A 22545-nucleotide genomic window follows, 5' to 3' on the forward strand; every position below is an offset into this window, starting at 1 on the left:
CAGTGAGTTGGTGGATTTTAAAGATTCCCTGTGGGATGCACCGTTGGAGATGCTGAGTGGGGAGATTGGTGTGAAGAGGGAGATGATGTTTCTGAGACTCTGAATTGCCTAGACATGGTAAGGCCTTGCTGTGTCTAATTATGGTGACTGCCAAAAAAAAACATCTACTAGAAAATGGAAATCAAAATCTAAACCAAGTATACTAGAAGTAGTGAATATAGTAACAGAGGTAAAACAACTGGAATTGTGATCTTTAGAAAAGGATAGGAGCAAACTACATAGGAAAACATAGGAATTGTGGGAACAATACATACATGGGAGGAATGACGTTTAAAAGAAGGTAGGAACTGAATGAGCTATGTAATGTTTGAAAATGATTAGGTAGATTATAAGTGATGTATAATGTTTGCAACTGGGAGTGTGAAAGGTATGGTTTATGATGTAAAATACTTGCAGCTAGGATTATGTCATTGTGGTTTGTTTTAATGTATGATTGCCTATGCTGTGATGGTTTAATAAAGATGTTTCTCCTTTAAAAAAGGGGTCAGGAATTTAATAATTTGTGTAACGTTGCTTAGGTTATATGATATATAACAATATATGTGAAGTGTAATGTTTGTAAACACGAACTTGTTAATACAGTTTTAATTTTATATAAATGTAAATTTGCCTGTGTCACAAGTAGTAATTCAATAAAGGTGTTAAAAAAAGAAAAGAAAATCACATATTTTAGGAGGGGCAGACCTCAAATAAGAGCAAAGTTAGAAACCATTTAGAACTATGGCCTCTGCACACACACAAATGTGAGCATTAGTTACAGCCACTTGTAAGACTAAGTACACTTCATATATATCTGAATGAGATTGTCAATTAAAATATGTAAATAATGGCTCAGAAATGTATTTCATCTCATTGTTGTTTGAGCCATTCAAGTTAAATGCATTGCAACCTCCCTCTACCCTGTCATCATTTTAGGTTTAGAATCGGAGACGGTTAGGACTTCCAAGATGGTTACAGACTTCTCAGAAGCTTAATTTCAGCTCTCGCAGTTTGAAAATGGAAACTGATAAAAGGGAGCCGGTAAAATTCAGTTACTGGCTAGTTAAGTACACTGCTTGGATACCAGTAAAGAAGAAATATAAAGAATCTGATTGAAAATCAATGAGAAAGGGTGAAGAGAAAACACTGGCTGAGTAGAATCATGCAGCTCTTACGCAGAAAGCTTTTCAAGCTTCATCTTTGGTGTAAGAGATGGCTTCCTCTAATGTGGAGGAAAAAATAAATTACATGTACTCGGAGGTAATTAAAATAAATGAAATACTGAAGGATTATATCAACTCAAGTATCAAATGGCTGGAAAAAATAAATATAGCTTTAACTAGATAGTGGGAGAAACTGATAAAATTGGAAAAATCAGACGTTGAAATGAAGGAAAAGCTTGACTGAGTTTCAGAAAATAGTAGTTAGAAAACAGAGTACACATAGAAAACATGAAATTCTCTGCTGTATCAGAGAAACCTGGAAGGAACAGAGTAGATTAATTTTATGGAAGCACAAATAAGCAACTAGACAGACTGGTGTTCCATAGCAGAATTTAATTATAAGGGTGCTTTGAGTGTATGCCCCAAACCTGACCATGAGAAAGCAGCCACAACCTGTCTCAGTAAAGATATAATCATACTAGCAGAAAAATTAATCCTGATAAAACTGTGTCATAAAGGAAAAGTATTAAAAATTGGAGACAGCAGAGTGTTTGTGGTAAATTATTATCCACTGAGCACCAGGCAGAAAAGATGCAGTTTATACCAGCAATCTGGGAATGTTGAGAGGCAGGTGTGAGATTCAAGCTGCTGTATCCAGTAATCTTCAGAATATTTTTCCTGGAGGATGTAAGGCATTTTTGGATAGAGGAAATAAAAAAAAAGTTTATCCAAATAAATACGAGCCAGTAAGCATAAAGGGACTGTGCTTCTCAGATTCTCATTCTTCTGCCAATAAAGCTCACAGAAAGATGCTGCCAGTGAAACCTTTTTCATTGTTCCAAGGAAAAGGACTTGAGAAAAAAAAAGTACAGGAGTTGATTATAAAAATCAGGAGTTACCTTATGATGATGATCAGAAAGATGACCAGCAACATTCAAATCATTGAATAAATAGGAGATTATTTAGCATCAGTCATCTTTGGGAAATACGGCTTTGCAAGAAATGATGGCTGAGAAAGACTTGAATTTTGTTGACTTTGTTAAACGTGTGCATCTACTGTAAAGCGTATACTCCTCTTTATATCCTTAATGTTTTAAAGGACACTAAAAAGAGTAAAAGAAGTAACCAAGCAAAACAGTTTTTGTTCTTAGTATTTGTATAAAACATTTCATGGTATATGAACTGAATATTATTGTAAAACAGTTTTGTATAGGGTACACTTGGGGGTACTTTAAATGTGCTTTTTTTCAATGATTGGTGTATATGTTACAGATATTAAGGTGAATGAGTGCTTTTTCTTAGTTGTAATACATATAGTCTTTACACTGTAGCAAGATAAGAAAGACTGGGCATAAACAAATTTAAATTGCTAGGGTGGGGGTGGGTTGTACTGATTTATATTATATGTAGAATTAAGATAATTTCCCATGTATTTGCAAGGGTGGATGTCTAGATTAGTGTTCTTGGCTTAAGCTGTTAACAGTTTTAGGCTTGCAAAATAAGGCAACACGTGGAAATGCATGAAAAATGCTATGTTTCTTACATCTGAAAAGATATTACTGTCCTGTTTTTCCATCAGCAGAAAATGTTCTCAGTGAGAGACATGACGTCTACAGCTGAAGGCAGTTGGCCAGGGGAATCCTGTACATTGTATTCAGAGTGAAATTTACAAAGATTCTTTCATGCATCTGCATAGTTTTTTCTTTCTTATTGCTTACTTCTTTTAAATGGAGTGGAGCTGTCTGAAGTGCAAGCAGTCAGTCTTTAAAGTTCTGAAGATTCTTTACTTTAGGAAATAGGGAGCTTTATAAGTGCCGTAGCAAGCAGTTCAGCAAAAGAAAGCCTGAAATTGTGGGAGGTAAATACAGTAGCCTCCCCAACAACCTTAGTAAATTAATGTATTTAATAGAACAGTGCACAGTGTTGTTTTAAAGGTAGCCAGTCCATTTTTTCTTCAATTTAAACATCTGTGTTTTCTGAAAGCATGCAAGCTGCTTTTCAAATCTGGGTGGGGGACAGAGCTAATAAAAGGACAGAGAGCAATTGATGAAAGTTGGGAGCACAGGCTGTAACATATTCTTTAGCAAGGGTACCTTTAACTTGAGATAGACATCAGCATACACGAGCATTACCTATCTGGGGCGGTTGCTCCTGCCTGAAGTATTAAACTTCATTTTTTGAAAATATAATTAGTAATTCTTTGTTTGTTCTAAGTTAACAAGGGTTTGGGTTGTTGGTTTGTTCTTAAAATGTATTTAGTTTTTTTTTTAGTTTTCATTAAAACAGAAAGTCTTAAAATGTGGCATAGGTTCAAATGAAGATGAGAAGAAACAGCTGTATAAAGACCAGACTGCCAAACTGTGTGCATGTAGAATAGTAGCTTTTTAACATAATAGCTACTCTCTCCTTACTATCCTGGAATGTAAATGGCCTTACAGACAAAAAAGGGAAGCATACTGAATGGTATTATATTAAGAAATGCAGAGTGGAAATAGCAGTGATACAGGAGACATATTTGGAAAGAAGTGAACATGCGAATTTAACAAAAAGGGATTTCAGGATTGATTTTATGATAAATATCAGTGACAAAAAAAAATGTGAAGCAGTAATACTCATTGTTAGATGGTCTCCAATAGTGATAAAAGAGGGAAAACCGCAACAAAACTAAATTTGTGGTAGTAAAGGATTATTGTCAAAGCTGGAGGTTTGCTGGCATGTACTTACTTTCTACTGGAAGTATACAAAAAGGTGTTCTAGGCTTGAGTGAGTTAAGTAACTGTTTTTTGATAACTACAGAGCACATAAACTTTTAGTACAGTGCCTTAGGCAATAAAGTGGAAAGGTTTGTTGCCAAACTTGAGGAGCCTGTTACAAGAAGAATAACCATATTTCCTATATCGACATTGATATTTGAGAAATGTTATGAATTTTTTTATAAAGCAGAGGATTGTGGAAATCTTGAAAGAGCACAATTGGAAATGTCTATGGAAGACTTAATGATGTCAAGGTTAGAAGAAGATGAGGCTCAACAACTAGTTAAAAAAGGAGATGAGATAAAAATGATGACATACAATTCTTTGCGGTTATATTGAATAATAAAGTTAATTAGGATAAACTAAATGAAGGATGAAGGAAAAAAATTAAAGTGTGTGAGGGTTCTTCTGTAATAGCTTCTGCTTGAACAGATGAATCCGGCATGGATAACCTCTTTTCCCTTGTCATAATAAATTTGAGGAGTGAAAGTGGGCAAGATTTAAACTGAGTAAGTTGTTTCTTCTCACAGAACGAGATGGTTTTGGATTGCCAGATTTGAAGAGATAATTTAGAGTTGCACAGTTAATGCTCATAAACACAACACAAGCAGAAGACTACAAATCAAAGTGGAAAAGAATGAGTTTGAAATGGGGAGGGGGATCATGAAATAAAAGAATAGGATTTTTGATGCAGGCCCTTAAGGAGAGCAATAGCAATCATTCAAAATGCTATACTTGCAAAGTAACAAAGTATTTTGAGAGCTAAGCAAATTCAGAAGTAGAAAAATAAGATTTTTATCAATAGGAATACAATATGGATGACTATAAGTAGTGTCATAGTAAATAGGCAAGAGGGAGATGGAATTTAGTGGAGAAACTAGTAAAGGAGAAAATGTGTTGGGAGTAAATAACTAGGGAAGGGAAGGAAAGTCATAGAGTGGGAAGAGGCCAAGCAGAAGTTTGGGCTTCAGGTTGGAACTACCTTTCCCAGCAGGAGTTGATAAAAGAGTACAAGCAAAAAGAAGGGGTGGGGGTTTAAATGACAGGCCATTGAGATGGGATATAGAAAGTAGCTTGCCTAAACATAGTAAAGTCCTACTAAGTTTATTGTTCTTGGCTGCCAAAATGCACTTACTAGAAAATAGACATGAAAAGCATTTAAATGTTGTAAAGGAGATGAAAGAATTGAAGGTGTGATTCTTAGAAAAGAGAATGAGCAAACTACTTAGAAATAAATGGAATCTGTGGGAACAATATGTGCAAAATAATGTTATTAGGAGAAGGAGTAAATTTTCAGCAAATTAAGGCTTGAGCAATCCAAGTTATGTTAAATTGAATAATGGTTAAGAAATAAACAATGTATGTATAATGTATAAAAACAAAAACAATGATGTAATTATTGTTTGCTTTTTATAACTATGTGTACCCATGTCGCTGTGAAATGTGTGAAGTAAATAAAGGTGTTTGAATAAAAAAGGTTTACAGTCTGTGCTTGTGGGAAGGTCCTGGATAGTCACTGGACAAGATGGAATGACCGTCTTTGTACAGTATGCTAGTATATCTGTATACACCAGTTGAAGCTCAAGGAAAAAGAGCATGTATGAAGATGGGTCAGGGATGGCAGTGCAGTGCAATAGACATCGTCAAGTGCAATAGACATCATCAGTGCAGCAGATACAGACTTTGTAACCAAAGGTCTTCTGACAGATTATAATAGTAAAGCAAAGACAATAGTAAAGCAGAATTTGTTGCTAATGAAGCTGTGGTCGTACAGTGTCCTTTTATACAGAACCTGCTTTGATGGCCACAACATCCACATCTGGATGAGCATGTGCATGAAATAGAAGATATTTTTCATAATGCCAAACAAAAATGAGCTAAGTAACTGGAAAAATAATAGTCTTTAAGGAAGTAAAAGATGTGACAGAAGTGTGTTTCAATGAGTTTGGTGTTTACCCTAAAAAAGGCATCTGCAGGCATTGTGCCCAAAGTTTATGTGATGGATGGAGGTTTTGGTGATCTTTTTATTTTAGAGCTTCCAAATGAATCCTACACATGCTCCATGAGGCTAAAATTGCTTCTGATGTTTTATCAAAAACAGTGAAAGTTATTGCAAGAATATTGCATTAACTTTCCTACAGAGAACTGGCCTAGATTGAAACATGTATATTCAACTTCCTTACTTCCGTCTTGCTTATAATTCATACGGGGGGGCTCATACATTCTAAGGGACAAGAAAAAAACTGATGTCAAGGCATCAGCTAGCTCCCTTTATACTCAAGCATACTGACGACAGGGAAGGGCGTCCATCAGCTGTAGGAAGTAGATTTTTTACTCTGGTATTTGGGCTGGCCAAGGACGTCCATGGTGGGAATTCCCACAAGTCAGTACTGCAACAGTGAATACACTCGAACATCTACATTTATGGTAACATTTCATAATGTATGGATGTGTACACTTATCTGCTTCTTTTGACAAAAAAGGTGAGAAACTGCTATACTTTGGAGAAAATCCACTGTAATGCCTAATGTCACAGAATCTATTAATGATCCCAAAGGAATGTATCCATTTGTAATAATATAATTAAATATAATGACAAAGTCTATACACTAGCTAATTTTTAGTTGATCCCTGGAGTAGGTGCAAGAGTGCCTAAAGATCACTTAAACTTACTACAGAGTCATGGTAAGGGCAGTTAATTTTAGCAGGGGATTTTAATTATCTAGTATAGAAGGTCAAGTAAACTGAAAAAAAGCTAAAATACTACCATCAGCTAAAAGATTAAAGAGATGGATTAGTAGTAATAATTTAGTTGATTTACTAATAAAAGCAGAAGATAAGTCTTTGTTCTTCACTCATTTTTCTTATGTGCATGGGATGCAAACTAGAATTGATAGGATTTATACCTCTACAGATTTACTTCATAAAGTGAATCATTTTAAAACAATTTCTTTTGATCATAACACACAAAGTATGAATATATTAATAGATGTAAGGAAATTTCAGATTATTTATAGAATCCCAGTATATATGATGAAACTAAGAGTTTAAGAGTTACCTTAAGGAACAAATCAAGGACTTTTTCTCTTTGAATGATTAGGTTAGTAAAGCCATACTATGGGACCCCTTAAAAATGCAAATTAAAGATAGAATGGGAAGAAGGGTGGGTAATAAATTGAAAGAGTGGGATAAAGAGTTGTTACAAATACAAGATGAAATACACAAAGTAAAGTTTAAACAACAAACAAAGAAATTAGATAATACTGTTGTCATTAAAAGATAATGACAAAATATCAAGCGGTTTAAATGCATAAAGTGGAGAAAAAATAAAATTGCAAAGTTTTGTGATGATTTCAAAAAAATCTACACAGGTTACCTAATAAAAGTAAGATGTTAAGCAAAAAGACACAAATTAATAATAACCGAAATCTTCACACTAATAAGTTTACTTCAGACATAGAGGAAATGCTTAATATTTTTTTTAAATTCCATGAGGATCTTAATAAAGATAAAAATAATAATCCTGTTGATTACAAAATTGACAATTATTTAAAGAAAAATGCTACTAATGAACTTACTGACCAACAGTTATCTCTGTTTAATAAGCCTGTTTCCCTGATCCATGTTAAAGAAGCTTTAAAAAAGGGAAAAATGGTAAAGCTCCAGGGTTAGATTGTTTAATATGGAATTATATAGTCAGCTTCCATTAAATAGTTTAGAATTACAGAGTGAAGTTTTCAGGATAATTCAGTGAGACAAAATAATTCCTCCCTCATGGAACTTTTCTCTAATCTCACCTATACTTAAACAAGGAAAGGATACTAAGTTATTTTCCTCATATAAACTTGTTTCATTTTTAAATGCAGGCTATACAATATTTACTTCCATTTTCCCTAGAAGATTGAAAGATATAGTAGGTAAGTTAATAACGATTGAACAGGATTTATAGTCCGAGGTTAATGTATGATAATATAAAAAGAGTAGTAACTATCTTAGAATTAGCAAAAGGAATGAACAAGAAATTGGCCCTAATTAGCTTAGATTTCAAGAGAGTTTTTGATTCTGTAAATTGGAACTACTTGTTTAAAACTTTAGAATCGTTTGCATTTCCAGAACAGTTTATTGGAATATTAAAACAAAAAACTGTATAGACACTACAAAGCATGTGTTAAAACTGGATCTAAATTTTTCAAAGACTTACTTTAAACAAAGGCAGAAAGCAAGGGTGACCCTTGATTTGCATTAGGTATCAAACTCTTAGCTAATATTGTAAGAATCAATGAGAAAATTGATGGATTTTCAATTGTAAGAATACCAATCTAAAATACAGCTTTTTGCAGATGATATTTTACTAACTATAGGAGATTTAAATTATTTGATAAAAAAAAGTACCACTTTTTTCATTTGAACCAGTTTGTCACGCTGATTTGAGGTTTGTAACATGGAAAACTGTGTTCACTGCTCTGACTTTTGCAAGAAAAGTATCTGAGTTACATGCTTTTATGGTGAGTCTAGCCTATCACATTTTTCACAAGGACATGGCTTATTTGACAGGAAATCCTACTTTTATGCCTAAAGCAGTTTTAGAGTTCACCTTAGGTCAATCTGTTAATCTCCCTGTATTCTTTCCAATATCTAAAACCAAGAGAGAGAGAATCCTGTATATTCTGGATGTCCACAGCCAGCTCAAATACTCGGAGAGAACTAAATCCTTCAGGAAAGCTGAACAGCTATCTCTGTTATAAGAGAAAAAATACAACTGATGCAAAATCAGACCTTTTCCGGGTGGCTGTCGTGCAATTTCTTCTCATCATAACAAGTCCCTTCCAGGCAGGGTTAATGCTCGCTCTGTCATGGCTTTATTGTCTTCCATGGCTTTCTGGAAATGGTTAGACTCTAATAAAAGTATTCTAGAGGTAGCAGCTTGGCCCTCTATACATACCTTCACAAAGGCATTACAAAAAGGAATCCTTTTCCAGGCTGTACTAGGACCATTCTTCAGGGGCTCCTGAATTCTTAAATGTTTTCTTTCACCCTGTGGCATTCTACCTACATAGCTTAGGCTGCTGCAACAGTGACCCAATGTTGAGCAAAGTACAGTTGTGTAAGTAAACTTACCATAACAGTAGATGTTATAATTTATCACTGATGCAGTAGTTGTCCCCTCCCTCCACTGCCCTTTTTTTTTGTCCCATTCCCATGGTGTGGATGTCTATATTCGTGTATATCATAGAATCATAGGAGGTAACCAGGCTAAAGGCCCTAGAGCCTTTTTAAGCCTAGTCATTCATTCCACAATTGAACCAGTTATCAGCACCCATGGACTAGAACGGCTTTAATATATGCCTGTTCCTTATGGCATCTACAAGTTGCCCCTGTCCATAAAATGGACACAGGTGATAAGCCAGGGGTGAATTAACAATTTCCCATCTATTTATTGAAATTGTGTTTGAATAGGCATAGGGAAGAGCTGTGTTTCACATGAATTGGAGTCAGTCCATAAATGGGTAACCTGTGAGATACGTACCTTTTATCTCCAGCGTGTTTTGTTTATATCACAGACTAAGTTTAGATCTTTAGATTGGGAGATTCTAGTGCTGTTTGTTTTGTGAATGTGTATCAAATCCCTCAGGGCTGGACCAGGGAATGCCTTGTAGGTTAGGCATAGATTGCTTCTCAGTAGTCTCTAGGAGAATGAGCACAGGGACAGGGCTTTGAGGGGGTCCTCATAGGACATATTTACACCCTGTATTCTTTTAGTGTGAAACCTTTTTGGCCACTCTGATCAGGCACTTGCAGAACTGTGCACTGTACTTGATTATTGTTGTAATACGTTCTGAGTGTAGTGCTATTACAATCTCCTTGGATCTAAATGTCATGTCCGTACATATAAGTTGTGCCACATAGAAGGATTTTCTCATCACCATGGACAAATGGTGATCAAAGTCAGCCTAAGTTTCCAAGTCCCCTTACCACTAGGTCTTCTCTTAGGGGAGTGTTATCAGTGTAATTTGCAGAGGTGGTCATCTTCCCAAAGGGTATAATTATGTACTTTGTTTGCATGGAGTTTTAGGCCATGGCTCTGGCACCAGTAATTGTCTGTGTTAGACCCTCCTGGAGGATATCTACATCTTTGGGGATTCACTGATTGCACCCAGCTAACAGTCATCATCAGATTTGGTCAGCTAAGGGCCCTCTACACTTGCCTTGACTTCAGAGAGGTATATTCAGAACAGAAGAGGTCCCAGTACTGAGGACCATGAGACCCCACTAATAAATGGTCTGTTGGTAGAAGTGGATTCCCCCACCCTAACTTTGTGTCCTATCCATGAGTCAATTTCCTTGGGGTGACATAAGGGTTTATGCCTAAATTTGTGAGTTTATCTGTAATATCTGAGTGAGGTATTGTGTTAAATGCGTGACAGGTTGAGGTAGGCAGTATGTACTATTTTGCCCTCATCCATGGCCTTAGTGACATTCTCGAAGAACTCTGTTGCATATCTATATTTATTTATTTATTTATTTATTGACATTTGTTAACCGGGTTTGTCCAACTGGGCTTGTGGCCCATTTTCAGTGGAGACCCGAGGAAAAAAGCTCCAGTAATACATTTTAAAACAAGTACAATTTTAAACCATAATGATATAATAGCAGTTATAGCAAAACAATTCACATATGTTGGGATACATGCATAAAGTTAAAGTTGCATTAAAAAGAAGCTAACAATTTTACATTGATATAGTTCAATAGGTCAACAATGAACATTTTTTGTTTGTATAAAATTATGCAAATGCATAGTAGACACATTGGAGAGAGAGGTGTAATGAGGTACTACGTATGGTCCTTTTGAGGGTACATAAAGGGAAGGAAGACTAGGTAGGGTCATGGCAAGGTTATAGTATTTAGTAGCAGCTGACTAATCATACTTCTTTTGTTGTATTTGCAGGCTTTTTCCACTGAGAGAGCAGGGACTGAACTTCTACGCTAAAGAACTGACCACATTGGAAATTGAGGTACATTGTTAATATAAATAAAACTAGTTTATTATTTATATTTTTTAAAGATTATAATTTTTTCAAACCATATTTTGCTTCTTAAAATAATTAAGCAATAGTCCGTGACTGGGTGTGGGTATCACAGAATTTAACCCATGGTTGGTGTGATTAAAGAAAGCCAACTGTGGGTAAATCCTCTGATGCCCCCACCCAGTCATGGGTTATTGATATTATACAATGACATTATTTAAAAAAGAAATTGCTTACCTTACTTAAATAATGTCTTTGTATAATGGAGCTGTAATGTCCTTCTGGATTTCTTTGTGTTTGCTGATGTACTGCTTATGGGAGTTACATTCCCATGCTTGCAGAGTACATCTGTGCCATTCAAGAAAGTCCACTGCTTTTCTTTTTTGCTGTTTTCTTTTTTTACCCCTGCCATTGTGGGCTATTAATGCAAAAACCTAGACAAAGCCCAACGTAATTGGGGAAACAAATGTCCAGAAATAAGGACATACTTTATTGCTCTTATAAAGTTAGAAAGTTACTGCAATATGAGGTTTTGTGTTAGTGTGCATTTTTCTGAAGGAAACCTCAAATTTTTATCATTATTTAATGTCTTCAGTCCGCAGTGGCTTGCTAAAAACCTACATTTTTTAGGCATAAAAGACCAATACTGAGGCAAAAATCTGGACATTCTGTGAAAATCTGGACAGTTGGTAGTTACTAGATTTTGCCAAGACTTTAGGCTGTACAGCACAGAAATACAGGAAAAATCAGGTATGTTTTGTTTTTCTTTAGCTTTGCAGAAAGCACCTGATTTTTCTTGTATTCTGCTTTGTCCTCTAAACATATGCCAATAGAAATGTCTGGCCACTTATTGGTAATTTAGCGTCCATACTTCTTTTCTTTTGATATATGCTCAGCTTACAACAGGCACTCTGGTTGGGCTGTCCAATCAGCATGTACATTTTTAAATGCCAATGAACCGTTATTGTATAATTTCTGGTATGAAATGCAAAAATATATGTATGTGTATACAAGGTTGAAAAAATATTTATGTATATATATATATATATATATAATCTTGGTATGTGTGTGTGCGTGTGTATAAATACATATATATATATATATATATATATATATATATATATATATATATATATATATATATATATATATATATATATATATATATATATATTTACATGTGTAAAAATGTATATCCACACACACATATATACATATACATATATATATTTTGTGTTTGAGTGTTCCGGAACTCGCCAGAATTGTGCCTTAAAATGATGCAAGTAGTATGAAACAATGATGTAAATAGAACTGTTCTTTTCAAAACTGATGCAAATGTTATGAATACATGCAGAAAAATAGAACTTGTATTAAAAAGTTAATGTTATCCATTTTCATTCATTCCTCAACTATTGGGTTCGGATCCGACAGGCTTTAATTCAAGAGCGTTGATTGACAGTAAGAATAAACTTATCCTAAGGGGATTTCTTCCTTCTAAACACTCTATTCTGATTGCTGAGGTTCAAACCCCTAAAAAAAACAGGATAAAAAGGGTGATTCTGCTACAAAGGACAAGGATTTATGCAAAAGGTCTCCTGATCTTTCTTCCACTTCAACGTCGACTTTGGCTCCTTACTTGGAGCCACCTGCTAAATTTTTGAAAAAGTCTGATCTGATCACTTTGAATCCAAAACCGAGAATTGAAAGATCCCCTCAGATCCATACTCCCCTTTTGCTTTCAGAGCCTATCCCTTACAGGTTACCATCTCCATTCCTTGAACAATTGCCCAGAAGACATTCTAGGCCCTCTTCAACAGCTTCATCTCTTCAATGCTCCTGGAGCCTGTCTGAAGCAGATGTGGATAGGATGATGAAAAACCTCCTCAGGATGCAGTTTTAAATGGAAGTCCTTTTGGCTCCAACCCCCATCAGGTCAGGTCCCAAGAGCCCTCATAGAGCCACATCACTCTATTTCTCCTTCTCCTGTCCATCCTTTGGTTTTGGTGATGTCTGGTCTGAAATCCTTTGAGACATTTTTCTCAGATCTGAAGATCATTGTTTCTTCTGCACCGATGGTTTCTCTGAGTCAACCAGTACAGACTACCTCTGAGCCAGAAGGCTGTCGGAAATGAAGCATTGACACTGGCTCTTGGGTTTTGGAGTCAACTCTGAAGCTGTCTGAGCCATCTCTTCCCACAGGAGACTTGGTGTTAGCTCAGTTCTGACTTCTTCCTCAGATGGGGTGCTTTCGGGATGTTGGGAGCCAGTGATATGAGACAGTCCATGGTTGGCTCCATTGATTTCTGCTTCCGCTAGGCACTCCACTTTCAAGTTAATGGAGTGAGTCTTCTCTAGGCCTAGAGAACAGATTGACTTTGTTCTCTTCATATCAGACTTCCATATCTCATTCAGTTTTGCATCCTGAGCTGTGATCATCCCTTCCTCCAGGACAGCCAATCCCAGCTAGTCTCCAGTCCACCCTTCAAGGAAGTCCCTCAGAAGAGAACATACAAGAGGAAGCTCTTAGACTATGTACAAGTGTCTGTCACTGAAGACACTAATTTTAATGAAGGGGAAGGGTCCCCAGAGCACCACCTGATGAGGAGACATCTTAGAACTCCTTAAACAAAGAGGTGGTTGGTCTCCCGATAACTCTTCCCAAGAGGAATCAGTGTTTCTGGAGGCTTTTGCGTCTGCCCCATCTATCTGCTGGGTGACTCAATCCAACAATGAGCTTGTAGATCTGCTTTCAAGGTGGGAGTGGAAGGAACTGGTCACTGTTGAGCCTGTTCCCAACAGATGAGACAAAATCCTTGCACCCACAAAAAAACATATACACTGGCGAAAAGAAGTGCCTGTTGATGCCATGGGTGTTGCAGCAGCCACAAGAAAGGAGCAGCGGAACAGGGTTCCTCTGTCTATCTCCCTCTAACAGGGGGTTTAGGGTGATGGACAGGTTTGGGAAGCATGTCTATGCATCAGCGACCTGTGCTTTAAGGTCACTGAATTATTCAGCACATTTTACCAAACTTTAAAGAGATTTGATCAAGAGGTTTACTAATTCTCTTTCGGGGCACATGCCCTCTGAGAAAGGGAATATCATTTCATCAAAGCTGGCTACTGTTCTATCAGCATCTAATTCATCCATGAGGTATGCCTGGTTGCACTTGTGTGATTTTGCAAAACCATTTAAATATTCTTTCATCAATGCACCCTGTGATGGAACCTCACTGTTTGGACCCAAGGCAAAAGACACACACTCCAGGTGTAAACAAGAAGGAAAAACCCTGTCTGCTGTGGGTGTTCACTTTTCTACTCTTCAGAGGTCATTTTCTAGGAATCAAAGTGGTGGTAGAAAGATGTGGTTCAAGATATCCCAGCGTCCCTTTCAGGAATCATGTAAAGATAGTTCCCATAGGGGCAGAGGGGGGAACTCAAATGGAAGCCACTGTCCCACAGCAGAGGTGGTCCGTGTAACCAGGGATCTAGAGATTCTTTTGGAGACTGATCCTATCACTGCTCCTAAATGGAGGCCCAACTGTTCATCACTGTAGGCAGTCTGCAGGCCAGTCTGGTTTGACATCATAAAAGATTCATGGGTGTGGAATATAATATCCAGAGGTTATATTATACCATTTTTCCAATCCCCTCCAGTAGTTCCAAAGAAGATTCCCAAATGTTCCACCCAGTCAGAGGGAAGCAGCTTCTCTAGAAATAAAAAAAGATAGAGAAGAGAGTCATCCAAGAGGTCCTCCCCAGACCAGAGATGATCTGAAACTTATTAAAGATAATTTTTGGTGTGAAAAAAGACAGGGGCTTGAGACCAGTTTTGGATCTCAGCAGACTAAGTCAGTTTGTTCAGTATACAAAGCTCCTGATGGTCATGGTTCAGTCTATTCTGCCATTTCTGCACACGGACTACTGGATGTGCTCAATAGATCTTCAAGATGCATACTATCACATCAAAATGAACAGATGCTCCGGAAGATACCTATGCTTCCAACTGGGAGTCGGTCACTATCAGTTCAAAGCACTTCCCTTTGATCTCACCACATCCCAGGGTGTTCAACCAAATGCATGGCAGTTGTAGCAGCTCACTGGAGACTGCTGGGATTCCGAGTGTTTCCATATATAGATGACTGGCTCCAGACTGCTACAAACAGGCATCTGGCTCATTCAAGCAAGGGACTATTTATTCCAGCTGTGCTTCCATCTGGGAATATCAATCAATTACAATGAATCTCAACTCACACCAACTCAGAGTTTGGAATTTATAGGTGGTAATCTGAATACAGCCACTCAAATGGCATATTTTCCTCTTTCTCAAATAGAAACCATTCAATTCCAGGTCAAAAAGATAATTGTAAATTCTTCCCTTGTGGCACGACTAATACTTCAAGCCTTGGGATCCATGGCTCTGGCAATCAGCCTTGTACCGCTGGCCATGTTCCATATGAGAATACTTCAATGGACACTTGCCAGTCAATGGGATTTAAACATTGTACTTCAGGCCTTGAACTCAACCTCCCTTTGAATCTTTGACTAAGTCTGATCTAAAATGTTTGACGTGGAAAATGTTTTTTGTTGCTATTATATGTGCCAGAAGAGTAGCTGGACTTCAAGCATTGTCCTCTAAGCCTCCTTGTTTAGTTTTTTTCAAGGATAGGGTTTCACTAAGAACCAATCCTTTCTTTTTACCAAAGGCTGTTTCTGAGTCTAATGTTAATCAGGTCATTAATTTTCCATTGTTCTTCCCAAATTTTTCAAACAAAGGAAAGTATTTGCTACATTTGTTAGATGTGCACAGACAATTATATTTCTACCTTTGCAGGACTAAAGATCTAAACGTCTGAGCAATTGTTTGTTTCCTTTTCTGATTCAAAACCTGGCAAGCCAGTATCTAAAGTTACTGTGGCTAAATGGTTAACTGATTGTATTAATTTTGTTTATCAAAAAGTGGGCTTAGGTTTGCCAAAACTTCCCAGAACTCATTCATCCAGGTCTATGGCACCTTCATCAGCCTTATTGTCCTGAACTTCCTTGGATGATGATAGTGCAGCTGCATCTTGGTCTAATCCTCATACCTTTATAGCTCATTGCAAACTGGATCTGGTCTCTAGGAGAAGAGCACCCTTTGGCTTGGACGTGCTTCAGAATATCCTTCCTTAGAACCCTCCTGGGGTTTAGGTAGCTGGGACTCTGTCACAACAGTTGAGAAATGAATGGAAATGAACAAGGTCAGATTAAAAGTTATGTACTCAACATCATGTTCCATCTGTGTTGTCCATTTTCATTCTTTCTCAACTTCTCACCCTCCTACCTCCTCTTTGTTATACTGCTAGAGAGATTGAAGAGTATAGGAGGAACCTGTTTTCCTTGTTTGAGCTCGGCTTCCATTGTTTTCTTATTTCCACTGCTCTGTTAGTTTTATGGGCAGCAAACTAGATCTGATGTATCCAACTTGAAAAACTGAAAAAACAACACCAAAAGCAAGGGTTTACTCCACCAAAACTGTATTAAAACAATCAACGTTAGCACTTTCGTACACAGGCACTATGTGAACTTCTTCAAACAAAATTCAAGTTACAAATAATCACTTATATAAGGTACACACTTAATGACATCACACATCTAATTAAGACATTAAAGGTCCCACACACAAAATATAATAACCTAAAAAGGCTAAAAATCCATATATATATATATATATATATATATGTATGTAAATATAAATTGATATAACAATTTTATAAAAACAATAGTAACACTAAAATGCTTCTACAGTCAATATTAAATTTGTATTTATCTTTGAAAAGATTTAATTTTCAATAAACATTTAATACAACAAACATCATTGAGCCAAGGATATGAAAATGCATTCAGTCTAAGCTTATATGTTTGAAAATAATGGTCACCATTTGCTATACTTTGTAATTGATCAGGTGAAAAAAGGACCCCGAGAGGGACCATGGCAGGTACTCCTAGAAAGAAAGGTCATGGTCTCAAGCTAAATGCCAAAAAATGCATAGTCATCCCATTTGGGAAAAACAAAACACCCATGAATAGGTGGCAGCCCCCTTAATACAGAAGAGGTAATAAGAGATCTGGGGACCCAGGTAGATAGTAACCTCTCCTTTGACAATCATATTGCCAAAGTAGTTAGGAAATCCTTCTATGTAGCCCATCTAATTACTAAAGGGTTTGCATCTAGAAATAAAGAGGTTATAGTGCCCCTCTACTTGTCACTCATCAGACCCATCATAGAGTACAATGCCCCATTTGGAATGTACCTCACAAGACACTTCCAACAGCTGGAAAGACCACAAAAGTACCTCACCAAGAGGATTACTGGCCTCAAACATATGTCCTATGCAGCTCGACTGGAAAAACTCCAGCTGTACTCAGTGGTATATCGCTTACTCAGAGGTGATCTCTGCCTGACTTACAAAGCCATGTCCAACTTAGAATTGATGGACATGCTCCACCTAAAGAAATCCAAGTCACTGCGAGCCACGCGCTCTAGTGAGCTAAACCTCACCACAACAATAAATAGAACATGCTGGAGGGATAGATTCCTGTCACAGGGACTCCCCGTGCTTTGGAACAAAATTCCTAACTACATTAGGCAGATCCCCTCACTAACACTCTTCAAGAGAAACCTTGACGAGTGGATTGGTAACAGAAAATACACCCCTGGGATCACTTAATTTGCTCTTCTTGACAGAGGCTCAGTTAATTAATCAATGGGGCAGCGAATGGTGACACACTCTGGCTAGGCTTATAAATGCCCTAGGGCAGATAGCCTAGTACCTACCTATGAACCTATGTACTGTAGATGCAAACTTCCTTGGTAACCACTCACTAGACTGTACAGTAAATGAGATGTCTATTCTGTTAAGTTTTACAAATATTAACCATTATGAAAATTTTGGATTTAGATTACTATCTACCTGGGTCCCCAGATCTCTTATTACCTCTTTTGTATTAAGGGGGCTGCCACCTATGTGGTAAATCGTGGGTGTTTTGTTTTTCCCAAATGGGATGACTATGCATTTTTTGACATTTAGCCTGAGGCCATGACTTTGACACCAGGTGTCCATCTCAGTAAGGCCCTTTTGGAGGATGTCCGTGTCAGCCGGAGAGTCAGTTATGGCTCCCAGTTTGCAGTCATCGGCGAATTTGGTTAGCCATAGTTCTCCTGTGTTTGCCTGTACTTCTGAGAAGTATATGCCAAACAGTAGGGGTCCCAGGACCGAGCCTTGCGGGACACCACTTGTGACTGGTTTAGAGTCGGACCTGGAGCCCGCTATTCTTACCGTGTGAGTTCTGTCTGTAAGCCAGTTGGCAACCCATCTCGTGATGTAGGGGTTTATGTTCAGGCTGGTGAGTTTTTCTGTAATACCCAAGTGGGGAATGGTGTCGAAAGCCTTAGCGAGGTCAATGTAGGCTGTGTGAACCACCTTTCCCTCATTTATGGCCTTGGTGACTGTCTCAAAGAAGTCAACCAAGTTTAGTAGGCATGATGTGCCCTTAACAAAGCTGAACTGGGTCAGGTCAAGTGTTTGGAGGTTCCCAATGTCTTTGTTAATGAGTTCCATGATGATGTGCTCCATAGCCTTGCAGACCAGGCTAGTCAGGCTTATGGGGTGATAGTTACCAGGGTCAGTTGTGGCCCCTCCTTTGTGGAGAGGAATAACCATTGCTGTACACCATTCTATGGGCACGTAGCCTGTGGAGAAGCTGAGGTTGAACAGCTTGTTTAGGTGGGGGATTAGTTCATTCTGTAGTTTATGCAAGACGCAGCCTGGGACACCATCTGGTCCCATTGACGCTGTGTTTTTGTCTTTTGAAAGGGCTGTTTTCACCTGTGCGTCTGTGATTTTTGGGGCACTACACTTTTCCGGTATTGTTGTGGGCCCTTTTGGAGGTGAGAGGGGGGGGTGAAGTTTGCACTGAATCTATCTGCCAGGATGTTGGCAATATCAGTAGGTTCAGTATATTTTGTGCTATTTTGCACTAGTTCAATGCATATCTGCGAGTTGCCACTTAGATTCTTAACATAGCTAAAGAAGGCTTTGTGGTTATCTTTTGAATCCTTGGTTATTTTTCTTTTGAATTTAGCTTTGGATGATTTCATGAGGGACCTCAGTTTCTTACTGATACTGATCAGGGATGTCTTTCCTTCTTGGGATTTGCTTTTTTTTCTGAATTAGTTTCCTCCTCCTCCTATTTTATAGCCTGTTTATTGCAGGGGTCCACCAAACTGGTTTCCTTCTCTTAGAGGAGTGAGTCTTGGTTTTGCTAGGAATGGCACAATCCATGCATCCTTGTAGGTGCTCATAGAGTGCATTTGTAAAAGTTTCTGCATCTTTGGCAGCATTATCCTTTAGTGTGGGGGCTGTGAAACTTACCACCTCTGTCTTAAGTACGGTGAAGTTTGCTTTAGAAAAGTTTTTTTACTGCGGTTTCCTTAGTTGGGGGTGGTGGTGGGGTGTGGACGTCCAGAGTGATTAGTTTATGGTCTGATCTAACCAGTGACGGGTTGACCTCCGGTGTGGAACACCTGTCGCCCATGTTGGTGATGACCAGGTCCAATATGTTTTCACCTCTTTTTTCCCACATTCTGTATGGGAAATGAGCAATCTTGTAGCCATAACCATTGTACATGATACAATGCAAAAGTAACTGTAACATCCTTTTATTAGCATAGTTCATAAAGCATGGTTTACTTTTATTTGGACTGATAAAGTCAAATGAAACCATTTTGGCTAGGCTGGGTAGCATGATAATTTAAAAAAGAAAAGATATATGTATAACAAATATTGGGGTTCTATTTCTGATATATTTCAGTGAATATCCGAAAGTCATCTTTTTTTGACAGAAATGCATGGCTGCTTTTTGTTCTGCATACATTTTGCACACCAGATGGTACTGTGGTATTGTTTACATGTTTACAAGCCTCTAAAATACTTATATTCTTTAGTAATTTTGTATTAACTCCTGCAAAGTAATCTTTAACACAGATCTTATATTAGAATTTATGACAACAGTCTACTTTAGTAAATTTTATGCCAATATTGTTCCTGTACAGCTAGTTTTCCTGTTTTGGTTTGAACATCGAATATATTATTTATCCTGGTTACCATCATTATTTTTAGATAAAATATCTATTTTAAGGTTATTTTTCATATACAATCTCGCCATTTACTGCATTTTGTTTACTTATGACCATTTTGGCTTTAAAACTTCATTGATTTGCTAACATAATATGGTTGGTGAGTAAATATGTTACTTATTTGTTCATGGGTAAGCCGCACTGGACATAACTGCTTTATTTCAGGGTGACCGGGGAGCACTGTCTAGTTCAGTGGCTTGCTCAACATGACACATTTGGTAAATGAAGGTGGAAGGAATGAACCCTGCATCCTGAGGGTAGGAAGCAGCTTATTAACAGCTCAGAGCTTTATTCCTCTGAGCTAACTGCCAACCTTACTTAATTATCACAATGGAGTCTTTTCAGTTCATTAAATGCTGTATCTGCCTCAAGAGACCATTGCACTCTGACAGGAGTTTTTCCCTTTGTGAGATCTGTCAAAGGTCATTTTGCAAAAGTGGATGCAAGTGTTCTGCAATACTGGTCTAGTCTAAGAAATGCCTTCTCCTTTCTCTCTTTGTAAATTGACAGGCCAGTATTTATGGTTTCTATCTTTTCTAGCTGTGGTCTTATTATCCCTCTTTCTATTAGGTACCCTAAGTACTTTTCCACCACACCTAGTTTAATTTTAGTAGAATTTACAATTCTATCTTGTAGATTCCAAAGCAACCTACATGTTAGGTAAGCGAGACTCTGAGTACTTTGAATGACATTTGTTTTTTAGATTACTAAATAAATCTGTGTTTTTGCATATGTCCTGCATGACTTTTTGGAATGTATAGCTGTCCCTTTATTGATCACACACATGCATAAGCAGACTCACCCATCTACCCACACATTTTTTGCCTTACAGCATTTTAAGAAGAGAAACTGTGACAATGAGACAGAAATAAGACTGAGGTTACTTCTTACTGTAAACAGTCATGCCCCTCAACTGACCTGGTTTTTGCAGACTATCCAGATTTTTGCCCCATATTTGTCTGTTCCTCATAAAAAGGATTGAAGTTGCAAAATAATGACAGACATTTGAGTTTTAGACTTTAAATCCTTTAGAAAAATGCATTCTAACACAAATCCTGTTATTCTAGCAATTTTTTTAAGTTCATGAGAGCGGTATTTATATTCTGTCCCTATTTATTTTAGGCTTTGTCTGGATTTCTTGCACTAAGAGGTTGAGGAGTGTGTGTGTGTGTGTGTGTGTGTGTGTGTGTGTGTGTGTGTGTGTGTGTGTGTGTGTGTGTGTGTGTGTCTGGCTCAGCTGGATGTTCTTCATTCCACATTGCTGCAGTCCTAACTATTGGGTAGTCCGCTGTCCAGTCGGCCCGAATACCAAAGTATATGGCTGACGTCGGTCAGGGCGCATTAGACTGACGTCAGTACGCCAGGGTACTAATGCGCATGACCGACGTCATATCCTCAGTCTTTTTTGCCGCATGGTCCGATGCAGAAGCAATTTTGCGAGTGCAGGTTGGCATTCTGAAAGTTTCTGAAGCCAGAGTTTCAGACCGAATCAAAGTTGGCTAAGTACCCGCTAGAATATTTTGGTTTTTCTTGCCTCAGTATTTAACCGGATGTCAGAAAAAGTGAATAACTGTATTTCTTGTGGGAAACAGATACCTCATAGGGATTACCATACTTTGTGTATACCTTGTTTAGGGCCTGAGCACGACGTTGTTGAATGCCGCTCTTGTGCTAGATTTAACAAACGCACTATTAAGAGAAGGTTAGACTGTGCCAGGTTAGTGTTTGGGATGCGTTGTAATTATAAAATGCCGTCGGATGCTCCGGCGCTTCGCTAAAAACGCAAGGACAAAACAGCAAAGTTTAGAGTGGAAGAACCGACAGTCCCAGACGCCGGTTCTTTAGAGGGCTCAGTGGAGCCGGAGGTTTTGCCAGGTGTTTCTTTGGAGTCTCAGGGAGAGACTTTACTGTTACAGGATGTATCCTCTCAGGAAGTAGGCCAGGCTGAGGGGGCTTCTCAGGTGGCTGTTCTTCCCTCTCTTCCTAAGGTGGTCAGAGCCTCCCCTTCTGTTTCCAAGGCTTCTTTGAGGGGCAGGCCGAGTTTTGCTTCAGTGGGGGTTTCTCCTAGTGCTTCAGGGTCTTTGCCTAAGAAACATATGCTTAAAATGGCAGAGGATTTGATTACTATGATAAGGGGTTCTATGCCCCCTCCTGATAAGAGGCCTAGGGTGGAACCTGAGTTTGAGAGTCTTGAGCAATGCTCGGAGGCTTCTGAGTCTTCGGCTGAAGACTTGCAGGAGTACCCTCCTTATTCTGATTCTGATGTGGATGATTCTACTCCTTCAGCTTCCCTCCTGAGGATTTTTCATTTTCAGAGACTCTGCATTCCATGAGGGAGCATTTTAAATGGGAAGGTCAAGATTTCTCTGATTCCAGGAAAAGGCTTAGGG

The 22545-nt window shown here is 38.0% G+C and overlaps 1 protein-coding gene across 2 annotated transcripts in view; it reads left to right on the forward strand.

Annotated features, from left to right (window-relative positions):
• Positions 1-22545, forward strand: part of LOC122806681 (opioid growth factor receptor-like protein 1) — a 575270-nt gene that overhangs the window by 327375 nt on the left and 225350 nt on the right. For both annotated transcript variants that reach the window (XM_044077305.1, XM_044077312.1), the window contains exon 5: positions 10902-10968. In XM_044077305.1, the coding sequence (XP_043933240.1) occupies positions 10902-10968 (67 nt within the window). The remainder of the gene's footprint in view (positions 1-10901; positions 10969-22545) is intronic.

Source organism: Protopterus annectens, chromosome 1.part1, assembly GCF_019279795.1.
Source record: "Protopterus annectens isolate FY-2018-M chromosome 1.part1, PAN1.0, whole genome shotgun sequence".
NCBI classification, from domain to species: domain Eukaryota; kingdom Metazoa; phylum Chordata; order Ceratodontiformes; family Protopteridae; genus Protopterus; species Protopterus annectens.